This window comes from Gossypium hirsutum, chromosome A08 (assembly GCF_007990345.1).
Source record: "Gossypium hirsutum isolate 1008001.06 chromosome A08, Gossypium_hirsutum_v2.1, whole genome shotgun sequence".
Taxonomy (NCBI): domain Eukaryota; kingdom Viridiplantae; phylum Streptophyta; class Magnoliopsida; order Malvales; family Malvaceae; genus Gossypium; species Gossypium hirsutum.
In genome coordinates this window covers 123,030,585-123,042,833 of record NC_053431.1, presented here as the reverse complement: position 1 = coordinate 123,042,833, position 12,249 = coordinate 123,030,585, and the positions used below count along the sequence as shown (strand labels likewise).

At 36.9% G+C, this 12,249-nt stretch overlaps 1 protein-coding gene across 1 annotated transcript; it reads left to right on the top strand.

Moving 5' to 3' along the window:
* The first annotated feature begins 668 nt into the window (after window positions 1-668).
* On the top strand, window positions 669-9,604 carry LOC107894950 (mediator of RNA polymerase II transcription subunit 14-like). Its single transcript, XM_016820112.2, is given in 10 exon segments — window positions 669-1,150; window positions 2,208-3,272; window positions 3,483-3,580; window positions 3,830-4,004; window positions 4,112-5,120; window positions 5,207-6,225; window positions 7,014-7,508; window positions 7,511-8,100; window positions 8,501-9,237; window positions 9,240-9,604. Coding segments are annotated over 10 exon segments (5,493 nt in total). The 5' UTR covers window positions 669-940; the 3' UTR covers window positions 9,335-9,604.
* The last annotated feature ends 2,645 nt before the right edge of the window (window positions 9,605-12,249 follow it).

Genomic DNA, 12,249 nt, shown 5'->3' with positions numbered 1-12,249 from the left:
ACAATACATAATAAATAAATTGAATGCATTTAATATTCTTAATATTATGTATTTACCTATTTCAATTTTCTTACAAATTAACCTAATTTTTATTTTAATTTTGTACATATTTCATAAATGTTATTTATTGTATATTATATTCAAACACACTTTTATGTTCTAAATACGTGGTTCCTACACGCATATGCGTATGATAAAAATTTATAGTATTAACAATGTAATTATTTAATCTAATTTTGCATTTTAATTAATGTATATATCTCATATATTATTATTAATTAATTTTAAATAATATATTTTATTATTTATTGTATGCTATTGTTAAAGAGATATTTGTACTTTACTTTTATGATTTCTACAAACATATATATTTAATAATATTTTTAATAAAATTAAAATGTTTAAAACATATTAAAATAAAACTTTAGTTAATTCATAAAATTGAGGCATTATTAATGCAAATAATATGATTTCAGTTTTCGTTATATGCAAATTTTTATTAATTTTTTTAAAAAATAAAATATTTTCGAATAATATAAATTAATCACAATATATTTTCCATATTCCAAAATTGCAATAAATTTATGAAAGAAGAAAAATATTTTTAAGATTTTGACTGGAAAAAGTATTTTAGGATGACGTGGAAATTTTTCTTTGTTTTTTATATCATTCTTTTTTCTTATCTTTCTTGCATCTAAAATTTCTTTTTGGTGCGTCTCTCTTTCTCTCCCAAAGCTAAGAGAAGTCCTAAAGAAGAAAGCTTTATCTTACACGAGAGACCTAAAATAGAGAGAGAAAGATTGAGAGGGATGTTCATAAAACCCTAATTCCATGCATTTTAAATGAAACCCAGATCCAATCCCGATCCCTAGATTCCCTAATTAGCATCAATTTTTAAACTTCTTTTCTGTGTTTCGGGGAATTTCCATTTCTGTTTCCAATGGCTGAATTAGGGCAACAAACAGTGGACTTCTCGAGTTTAGTGAGTCGAACAGCCGAGGAATCGTTCACGTCATTGAAAGAACTCGTGGAGAAATCTAAATCAAGCGGCCAATCGGATACGGAGAAGAAGATCAATCTCCTTAAGTATATAGTCAAGACCCAGCAACGGATGCTTAGACTCAATGTTCTTGCTAAGTGGTGTCAGCAGGTGAGTCGACCCACTCTTGTTCCCCTCGAGTTCACTTCGCTGACTTCTTTTCAAGTTTTACCTTTTTTCTTGGAAAAGATTTGTTGGTGTTTTGTTGATAGGGAAAAGTTATGTTTTTTTTCTTCTTTAATTGAAAGATTTGAGCTCTTTTAAAAGATTTATTGGTTTTGAGTTTCAGTTAAGTGACTAATTTAAACTAGTGAAAGATTTCCTCTTTGTTTGTTAATTATCTATTGAGTAGTTAATGAAATTGGAATTAAATGAAGGATTTTTTTACTTGTAGCATATGTTCTTTTTGTTCCTTGCTGTGCAATTTATTGAATTTTAGCGAATTCAAATATCTTGAAGTGTACTATCAAGGCAATGCTATATTGCTATGGCATTCCAGCTTGGTATTGTGAGTAGTGAGGAAAAAAAAGGAGGAAGAAATAAAATTACATGAAAAAATGAATGGGGTGAAAATCTAATAGTGTCATCAATGGTCGGTACTGGTCATTTTGCCTATTTCTTATTTAGATTATTAGTAATGTGCTCAAATACGTTCCTTGTGAGGATAAATGTGTAATGAGTTGACCTGATGATTGCTGCACTATCATGGATATGCCCACTTTTTTTGTTTCTATTATCTGTGTTATGAGCTTGCAACACCTTCTATGACTTCGATGTTCTATGTCGCATTAGTTCATAGCATTGTAGTAGTTGAATTCTGTCTAGCTATCAATTTCACTGATATCTGTCCATGATAGGTGTCTAGACTCAGTGGAAGTGGAATACTGTACGATGATTGCCTTGAACCATTGCAGATTTTTGTAGCATTAATTAATGTTTTAGATCGTTTTAACCATGTTGGTTGGTTATTAGAGTGCTAGTATTGTCTGGCCCAGTTAATGAATTTAAACTATTGTGATAGCTAGTGGGCTATTACTAAGTTGCTTCTGAAAGTAAATTTGTACCTTTGGTTCCTTTATAAAAAATCCGATAGAGTCCTTTCTACTGGGTATCAATTGAGGTACTAGCTACATTCGCTCATATTTTAGCTTTATGTTGTGACGTGCAGGTTCCACTCATACAGTATTGCCAGCAACTGGCATCTACTTTGTCAAGTCATGACACATGTTTCACCCAGGCTGCGGACTCATTATTCTTCATGCATGAGGGGCTACAGCAAGCTCGCGCCCCTGTGTATGATGTTCCATCTGCTGTTGAAGTTCTACTCACAGGATCATATGAGCGTTTACCAAAATGCATAGAAGATGTGGGTATGCAAAGCTCATTAACTGAAGATCAGCAGAAGCCGGCTTTGAAAAAGCTGGACACACTTGTTCGCTCTAAATTACTTGAAGTTTCATTGCCCAAGGAAATATCCGAAGTGAAAGTTGCTGATGGCACCGCTTTGATTCGTGTAGATGGAGAATTTAAGGTGTTAGTTACTCTTGGTTATCGCGGACATCTATCATTGTGGAGGATTTTGCATTTAGAATTACTTGTTGGTGAGAGAAGCGGGCTTGTGAAACTAGAACAGATGAGAAGGCATGTTCTTGGAGATGACTTAGAGCGCAGAATGTCTACAGCAGAGAATCCATTTGCTACCTTATACTCGGTTCTGCATGAGCTCTGTGTTGCACTTGTTATGGACACCGTCATAAGGCAAGTACAGGCACTCCGGCTAGGGAGATGGAAAGATGCTATACGCTTTGAGCTTATATCTGATGGAGGAAGTGGCGGTTCCTCACAGCTGAATCAAGATAATGAATCTGATTCAGCTGCTCAACGAACACCAGGATTGAAACTTGTCTATTGGCTAGATTTTGATAAAAACTCAGGTGCTTCAGACACAGGATCTTGCCCATATATAAAAATTGAACCTGGACCAGACCTGCAGATTAAGTGTCAACATAGCACATTTGTTATAGACCCATTAACTGGCAAGGAGGCAAGTTTCTTCCTTGACCAAAGTTGCATTGATGTGGAAAAGCTGCTATTAAGAGCTATATCATGCAACAGATATACTCGTCTACTGGAAATTCAGAAAGAGCTGATGAAAAATGTGCATATCTGCCGAGATGCTAGTGATGTTGTTCTCCTTTCGCAGGCTGATGAACCTGATAGTGAGCATAGAAAGGTTTGCTTCCCTTATGTTATGGATGCTGACAATTTACTCTGGAATGTCCTAATTGGGAGATAGAATCTATATGGGCTAAAACTATTGTCACTTTGTATTTTTTATCTTTTAATTAAACTTTCATCATTGTATGCTGTTGCTGGATTTTTTTATTACGGTATCACTGATGATGCTTTGTGGTAATTTATCCCCCTCATTTTTGGGTTACAGGAGGATGCGAAGCTTGACAATAAGGAACATGGGGGGCAGGAATTATTGCGTGTCCGTGCTTATGGCTCATCATATTTTACCCTTGGAATAAATATAAGGTCTGTCCTTGCCAGTTAACATGTCATTTCCTTTATGTCTACTTTTACACTTGTCCATGTGCACTCTCAAAAAAAAAAAAAAAAACTGTCTGGGCATTTTCAATTGCACTTGGTAACTTGTATAGATGCTTCTTCACCTGGTGAATCTTTTTCATTTTTGAAGTGCCATATTTATATTTGTATGTAGTTCTGTTAATAAATATTTCTTGGCCTAGTTTAGGGTTTATGAAACTTTGTTTTGGATTGCAGAAATGGCCGTTTCCTTCTCCAGTCATCCCAAAATATTCTTTCATCTTCAGCATTGTTAGAGGGTGAAGAAACACTAAATCAAGGAACCATGACAGCAGTTGATGTTTTTTCAAGCTTGCGGAGCAAAAGTATAATACATCTATTTGCTGCTATTGGAAGATTCTTAGGCCTTGAAGTAATCAACTCTACTTTTTTATTTGTTACTGAGTGGTATTCAATTGCCTTTGTCTTTCACTTATTTATTTCTATTAATAAATGAATTTGTATGTTCGATTCTTGTAGGTCTATGAACATGGTTTTGCTGCAGTGAAAGTGCCCAAGAACCTTGTTAATGGTTCTTCTGTATTAATAATGGGGTTTCCAGAAAGCGAGAGTTCTTATTTTCTCTTGATGGAACTTGATAAGGATTTCAAGCCTCTTTTTAAACTGTTGGAGACTCAGCCAGATCCATCAGGGAAAGGTCATTCATTTAATGACTTAAATAATGTGTTGCGCATCAAGAAAATAGATATAAGCCAGATGCAGATGCTTGAAGATGAAACAAATTTGAGCATACTTGATTGGCGAAAATTGCTTCCATCCTTGCCTAATGTTGGGGGTCCAGATCAAATATCTGAACATGATGTGTTCAACCTCGATGGTTCTATTCAGGTTCCTGGGGGTTCTTCATCAAGCTTTTCATCTATTGTTGATGAAGTTTTTGAAATTGAAAAGGGGACATCTGCAACTCAGTTTCCTTCTCAGAAAATTTCTTCGTTCAGTTCATCTCCTGCGTCTCATCTTACTTCTGTCCCAATGAATCTTCATAGTGTAAAAGCTGGAACCCCCTCTCCAAAGTGGGAAGCGGGTTTGCAGGTCTCACAGCATAATAATGTTGCAAAATCATCAGGTTCCGCTAGTCATTATGATGGTTCATTGTATCCATCAAGTGGTCTTAAGGGCTCATATAACTCTGCTTCATTTGGTTCGTTTTCTTCTGGCACAGGAAGAAGCACATCTGCAAAGAAACTATCTGCTTCAAAATCTGAGCAGGATCTGGCTTCTCTTAGATCTCCTCATTCAGTTGACAATGGAGTATTGGATGAAGATCAGTTGAGATTACTAAATGATACTTCAAAGGACACACTCTCAGCAAGTAGGTCATCTCGACTGTTGTCTCCACCCAGACCAACCCTTCCTCGAGTCATTGCACAAAATGCAAAGCCTAATGGGCCTAGAAGCTCATCTGCTGGAAATCTAACTGCAGCTGTTAGGTTTTCTGGATCAAGCCCATTGGCTTCACCTCCCGTATGTAAGATACTCTCTCCAAGTATGCTGTCTGTTCAATATTGTTTTTTGGTTAGGCATATTTGACTTAGCTAAATGCATCTTTTGCAGCCCAAGCAGCTGAAACTACAATTTGCCATGGCCCTTCTCATGATGCTTCCAAACATGACCAAAATCCACGAAAGCGTAAAATTTCAAATTTATTGAGCTTGATTCCCTCTCTCCAATATATAGAGCCCGATGCCGGATTTTCTAAGAGAAGAAAAACCTCTGATGTGGCTTGTACTCAGCAGCCTACATCTCAGGTGCTTAAATCTTCAGAAATAATCTCTAAATCTGAAACATACAGTTATGGTAATCTTATAGCTGAAGCAAATAAAGGCAATGTACCTTCTGGCATATATGTTTCTGCTCTTCTTCATGTGGTTAGGCATTCTTCACTATGTATTAAACATGCCAAACTCACTAGCCAGATGGAGGAACTGGACATTCCATATGTTGAAGAAGTGGGTTTAAGAAATGCATCCTCGAATATATGGTTCCGGCTTCCATGTTCCCAAGGTGATTCCTGGCGACATATCTGCTTGCGACTTGGCAGACCTGGAAGCATGTACTGGGATGTCAAAATCAATGATCAACACTTCAGGGATTTGTGGGAACTTCAGAAAGGAAGTACTAGTACACCTTGGGGCTCTGGCATACGTATAGCTAATACATCTCATGTGGATTCACATATTCGTTATGATCCAGATGGTGTTGTTCTTAGTTATCAATCTGTTGAGGCAGATAGCATTAAAAAGTTGGTGGCTGATATACGAAGGCTCTCTAATGCTAGAACATTTGCCCTGGGGATGTGGAAACTGCTCGGGGTTAGAGCAGATGACAAGCCTGAAGAAGGCAATGCAAACTCTGATCTTAAAGCACCATCTGGAGGCAAAGGACCTAGTGAGGCTGTTGATAAGTTATCAGAACATATGAGGAGGTCTTTCAGAATTGAGGCAGTAGGATTGTTGAGTTTGTGGTTTTGCTTTGGATCAGGTGTATTAGCTCGCTTTGTTGTGGAGTGGGAATCGGGTAAAGAAGGTTGCACAATGCATGTGTCTCCTGATCAACTTTGGCCTCATACCAAGGTTCGTTTTTTTTTTCCTCTTTCCTTTAAAGTAATTTCCTCAATTCTTTTCTCATACTATTTTACCATGACTTTATGTTCCTTAGTATCATTTGTCAGCCACTTTGTTTCTTCAACATTTCTTTTCTTACGTCATATTAAAAATTTCATGGTCTGGCCCTCTTTGAATTTTTGCCCTCTTAAGAACTTGACTAAGAATGGTAGATGGGTTGAGATGGTCCCTCTTTTTCCTGAGCTTTTCAGAATTACTAAGATGCTATGTTGGCTCATTTTGGTGCTTGGTATGGTATCATTTATTTCCTGAATTTTTTAGAATTACTTGTGCCATGGTGGTTTACTTCTATGCTCAGATAAAATCTTTGATACCTTTTTTAGCTTTTGGACAAATGTTGGTTGGCTTAAACTTCTTGTATCTTTTTGTTGAACTGTAGTAAGAGAAAGGATGATCATTTATGAGCATAAGAGTTCCCTCAACAGATCAGCGAACAAGTAACCTAAATGAACATGTTTAAGTAGGTTTCAGTAAAAATTTTCCTTGGTACTTTGTAGTTCAGTGTGATCACTTTGGCATGTAGCTTGATAAATATGTAATATGCTTATGTCACATAAGGGCAAAGGAAAGTTATTCATCTTAGACACATCTTATTTTTCAACTTTGAAATATAATGTAGATTAATTGGAATTCTCTGGATAATAGAGGAACGTGTCTTTGGCTCAAACCTAATCTTACTTAGTTCCAGTTCCCATATGCATCATTAATGCACTAATTGCTCTGATTACTTTGTACAGTTTTTGGAAGATTTCATAGATGGAGCTGAAGTTGCATCCCTGTTGGACTGCATTCGGCTCACTGCAGGACCTTTGCATGCTCTTGCTGCTGCAACTCGGCCTGCTCGAGCTAGTCCTGCTCCAGGAGTCTCTGGGCCATCTGGAGTTATTTCTTCTGTGCCAAAACAGCCAGGATACTCGCCATTGCAGGGACTTCTGCCGAGCAGCTCAACCACAAATGTTAATCAGGCTGCTGCTGCTGTTCCAGCAGGAAATACTGCATCTGCTTCTGCAAGCTCTATAGGGAACCATAGCATCCATGGGGCTGCAATGTTAGCTGCAGGGAGAGGGGGCCCTGGCATTGTACCCAGCTCACTGTTGCCCATTGATGTTTCCGTTGTATTACGTGGACCATATTGGATACGCATAATATACCGCAAGCGTTTTGCAGTTGACATGCGGTGCTTTGCTGGTGATCAGGTTTGGCTTCAACCAGCGACACCACCTTCAACACCACCAAGGGGGGATCTTATGTTGGAGGGTCCTTACCATGTCCACAGTTCAGGCCTTTCATCATGGAGCATGTTGCCCAAGAACTAAATGGATTAGATTCCAGTTTCACGAGTGGCCAACAAACAGTTGGCCCAGCAAATTCAAACAATCCAAACTTGAGTTCAGGTCCACAGCTTTCAGCAAATGGAAGTAGAGTTAACCTTCCTACCTCTGCAGCGATGTCTAGAGCCGCAAACCAGGTAGCTGGTTTAAATCGTGTTGGAAATTCTCTTCCAGGATCACCAAATTTGGCTGTTGTGAGTTCGGGATTGCCAATACGCCGACCGCCTGGTAGTGGTGTTCCTGCACATGTAAGGGGGGAACTGAATACCGCCATTATTGGGCTTGGTGATGATGGAGGATATGGAGGTGGATGGGTGCCTGTTGTTGCTCTTAAGAAGGTTCTTAGGGGTATTCTTAAATACCTCGGAGTTCTATGGTTATTTGCCCAGTTACCCGCGCTTTTGAAAGAAATCCTGGGATCGATCTTGAAGGACAATGAGGGTGCACTTTTGAACTTGGACCAAGAACAGCCTGCCTTGCGTTTCTTTGTGGGGTAAGACCGTGAAAGTTCTTAATTCAGAGTTACAATATTGTTTCTCGCCATCTATCTTTTCTTCATGCATGAAACCTATATCTTTGATAACTTCCCTGATTTTATATTTCAAGTACCTACAATCATTAGATGCCTAGCATTGAATGAGTCAACCTCCCTTAATACTCCATGTTTGTTAGCATCACTAGGCCTAGGTGTTATTGAACTGTCTCAATCTTTTGCTGACTCATTGTGTTTTGCATCTTAATTCCTGATAGAGATAGGGGAGAATAGCATTGCATTGTTGATCGGTTGAATTCTGTTGAATGCTCTTTCTTTAGGCTGATTTTGTGTTTTGTATATGGAGGAATTGCATGTAGTTTGGATTTGGATGATCATCTGATTGGGATTCTTTCTGCAGAGGCTATGTGTTTGCCGTAAGTGTCCACAGAGTTCAACTTCTTCTTCAGGTTCTTAGTGTGAAGCGCTTCCATCATCAGCAGCAGCAACAACAGCAACAAAACAATGCTAATTCTCAAGAGGAATTAACTCAATCTGAAATAAGCGAGATATGTGACTACTTCAGCCGACGTGTTGCATCCGAACCCTACGATGCCTCACGTGTTGCATCATTCATTACGCTTCTCACATTACCCATATCAGTTTTACGAGAATTCCTGAAGTTAATAGCTTGGAAAAAAGGATTAGCACTAACACAAAGTGGAGATATAGCTCCTGCACAAAAACCCCGGATCGAGTTATGTCTTGAAAATCATACTGGGGTAAACGTTGGTGATGCTTCTGAAAGTTCATCCGCAACTAAAAGCAATATCCATTATGACCGACCTCATAATTCTGTCGATTTTGCCCTGACAGTTGTACTCGATCCTGCCCTCATACCTCATATAAACACTGCTGGTGGTGCAGCATGGCTGCCCTACTGTGTCTCAGTGAGATTAAGATATTCCTTTGGTGAAAACCCCAATGTGTCATTTCTTGGAATGGAAGGAAGCCATGGAGGACGTGCATGCTGGTTACGCCTTGACGAGTGGGAGAAGTGCAAACAGAGGGTGGCTCGAACGGTGGAGGTTAGCGGTTCTTCACCGGCAGATGCAACTCAAGGAAGGTTAAGAATAGTGGCAGACAATGTACAAAGAGCTCTCATTTGTGCCTTCAAGGATTGAGCCATGGTGTTTCAAAGATGGATAAAAATCCAACCAACTCTTTTTTGATAATTTCAAGTTTTAATTTTTAATTGTCTCTGCTGATTTGATTAGGGATATCACTGTAAATTTGATTAGTGTTAATATTTTACATAACTAGCAAGTCTTTTTTTAAAAGAATTTTGTACTTTCTCCATAAAATAGAATATTGATCTTTGCAATCAAAAACAAATTATATGTATTTGGACTGTTTATTGTCTAATTAACACTTTCATCGGAAAGTCAAGATTTGTTGTAGTATCAAATTCCTGTTGATGGGTCTGTTTATAGTAATATTATTGAAGAATTAATTTTATGTTTTATATTTATGTTATTTATCATATCTAATAGAATCAAGTTTATTTTTTGATTAAAACATGTTTAATTATACCAATTAATTGGTTTCTTATAATATATAAGATGGGGCAAAATAATGTTCAACAACTAAATTGTAAAATGGATTAACTAATTAATAGTTCAATTTGTAGCAATATTTTTTTCTTTATTTTTCTATGTAATCCATGCTAAGTGACACTAAAATACAAATAAATAGAACCACTTTTTTAAACTTGCAGTATTCATCTATTGAAGAAACAAACTTGTGTTATTCATCCACTACAAAAAGGTTACTATTAGCTGGAAAATCTGGAAATAAAGAAATATTTGTGTGCTCCAAGGTGAACTTTTTAGCATATTGCATATTCTTCGGTCTTCGTAGTGTTGAGTAAAATCCATTAAGCATTTACCTAGTAGACTTGATGGGAATATCATGAAATGAAACAGCGATCGTAAGTGGAAACCACTGCTCTCTGGATCCATTAAATTGAATGCTGATGGTGCATGCAAACTGTTTTCGGGTTTCGTCTTCTCGGTAGAAGTGGCAAGAGATGAACATGATAGATGATTGTGTAGGATTGGGAGGAATATTGGTAGATGTAGTATTAAGCAAGTGGAGCTATGGCAATTTATAATGGCCTCTGATTGGCTTAGGATGTTAAATAGGATAAAGTTATTGTTGAAGTTGATTGTGCTCTAGCTATCAAAGGCATGGTGGATGTAGAGGGCAATTAAATAGAGACTTGATTTTAAGAATTCAAGAGCTGTCCAAAGGCGAGTAAAGAGCGAATTTTAAACAAATATCAAGAGAAGTGACTTTGTAGCTCACATTTTGGCTGGATTGATGAAGGATTCTGTAATATCCCGAATTAGGGCCTAATCGGAATAGTGGTTTCGTGACCACAAATCCGAGATAGAAATAATTATTTTATAATTATTTTGAGGTTTATGATATGATTGCATGATTGTGTGAAAATTTCGTGATGAAATTCTATGCCTAAAGTGCTTAAATTGAAAGTAGGGACTAAATCGAATAAGTTGCAAAACTTGCATTCTAGAAGTTTTTAGTATGAAATTGTTTTGGAATATTAATGAGGAGGTCTTAAATAGAAATTTGACCAATTTTAAGTTCATGGACAAAATTAGGACATGGAAGGAATTTTTGGAAAGTTTAGTAGTAAGGGTATTTTGGTCATTTAGTTATTAAAATGAATTAAAAACAAAATTAAAAGCCAATTTTTGTCCATCTTCTTCATTAGGCCGAAATTTCAAGGGTTCTCCATAGCTAGGGTTTGTTTCAAGCTTCCAAGCTCCATAGTAAGTGATTCCAAGCCCCGTTTTTAATGATTTTTATGTTTTTGAGATCCCAGTAGCTCGATTAAGCTTATGCTAACAATAATTTAACTTAGGGTTCATATTTGGAAAAATACTCATAGGTGAAATTTGTGTATTTTGATGTTTTATGATAGAATATGGGGTTTTAAATTATGTTAGACAACTTGTACTACTCGGTTTTGAGTGAAAACGAGTAAAAGGGCTTAATCGGTAAAAATACCTAATTGTTATAAGTACATGTTAGAGTGAGAATTTGATGTTGCCATAGAAGAGAAAAGTGATCAGCATGTTGTAAAACATAAGAATAAGGAATAAAGTTTAATCCCGAGCCTAGGGGCAAAAATGTAAATATGCAAAAGTTTAGGGGTAAAATTGTAATTTTGCCAAAATTTGAGTTAAGGATTAATTTGATAATGTGAGTATTAAATAAGCTAAATGTGTTATTTTAGATCAAGAAAGACGTGGAATCGACCTTAATCGAGGAAAAGAAAAGATTGTGGACTAAATTGCAAAATCTTTGTATTTTGGTACCAAGGTAAGTTCATGTGTAAATAATGTAGCATAATGGTTATTTTTAAGTTATTGATGTTAATTATATGTTATGCTAAATTTTATTATGAAATGTATGCTTTGTGGTTAATTTCAAATAATATGTAAATTATGTGAACTACTTGTTAAATATAATTGTTACCGAGTATTGATTTCGGCATTCTACGGAAGACGGCAAGGATAAGTGTTCGAGGAAAAAGCCCGTTTGAACCTTAGGAATAGATTAGGATACAAGTGACATTTCACTAGGATGGTTGAGCATCCGAACTCGTTGAGTTGAGTCCGAGTTCACTTATGGATGCGAATGTCCGAACTCGTTGAGTTGAGTCCGAGTTCGTGAGATGTAACTAGGCATCCGAACTCGTTGAGTTGAGTCCAAGTTCACTTATGGATGCGAACGCCCGAGCTCGTTGAGTTGAGTCCGAGTTCGCTTATGGGCGGGTTACATGATTGCTTGATTGAATATGTGGCACTTATATGCAAATTATCCATGTATCCGAATTATATTCCGATGTGTTCAACGGGTAAAGTTCTACTCAATGGAGGAATATTCGAGATGTAAAGAGAAGTATTGGTGAGTGATGTGAAATGGATATTTTGGACAGGTATGTATTTAACCCTCGGGTTGAGTATTGATACAACCACTATAAGGTAATAAGATGATGAAAAATGATCAGAAATGTGATATGTGTTTTAGTGATACATGCTAATGTTGATTGGTATGACTGTTTGTTATGTTACTTATTAT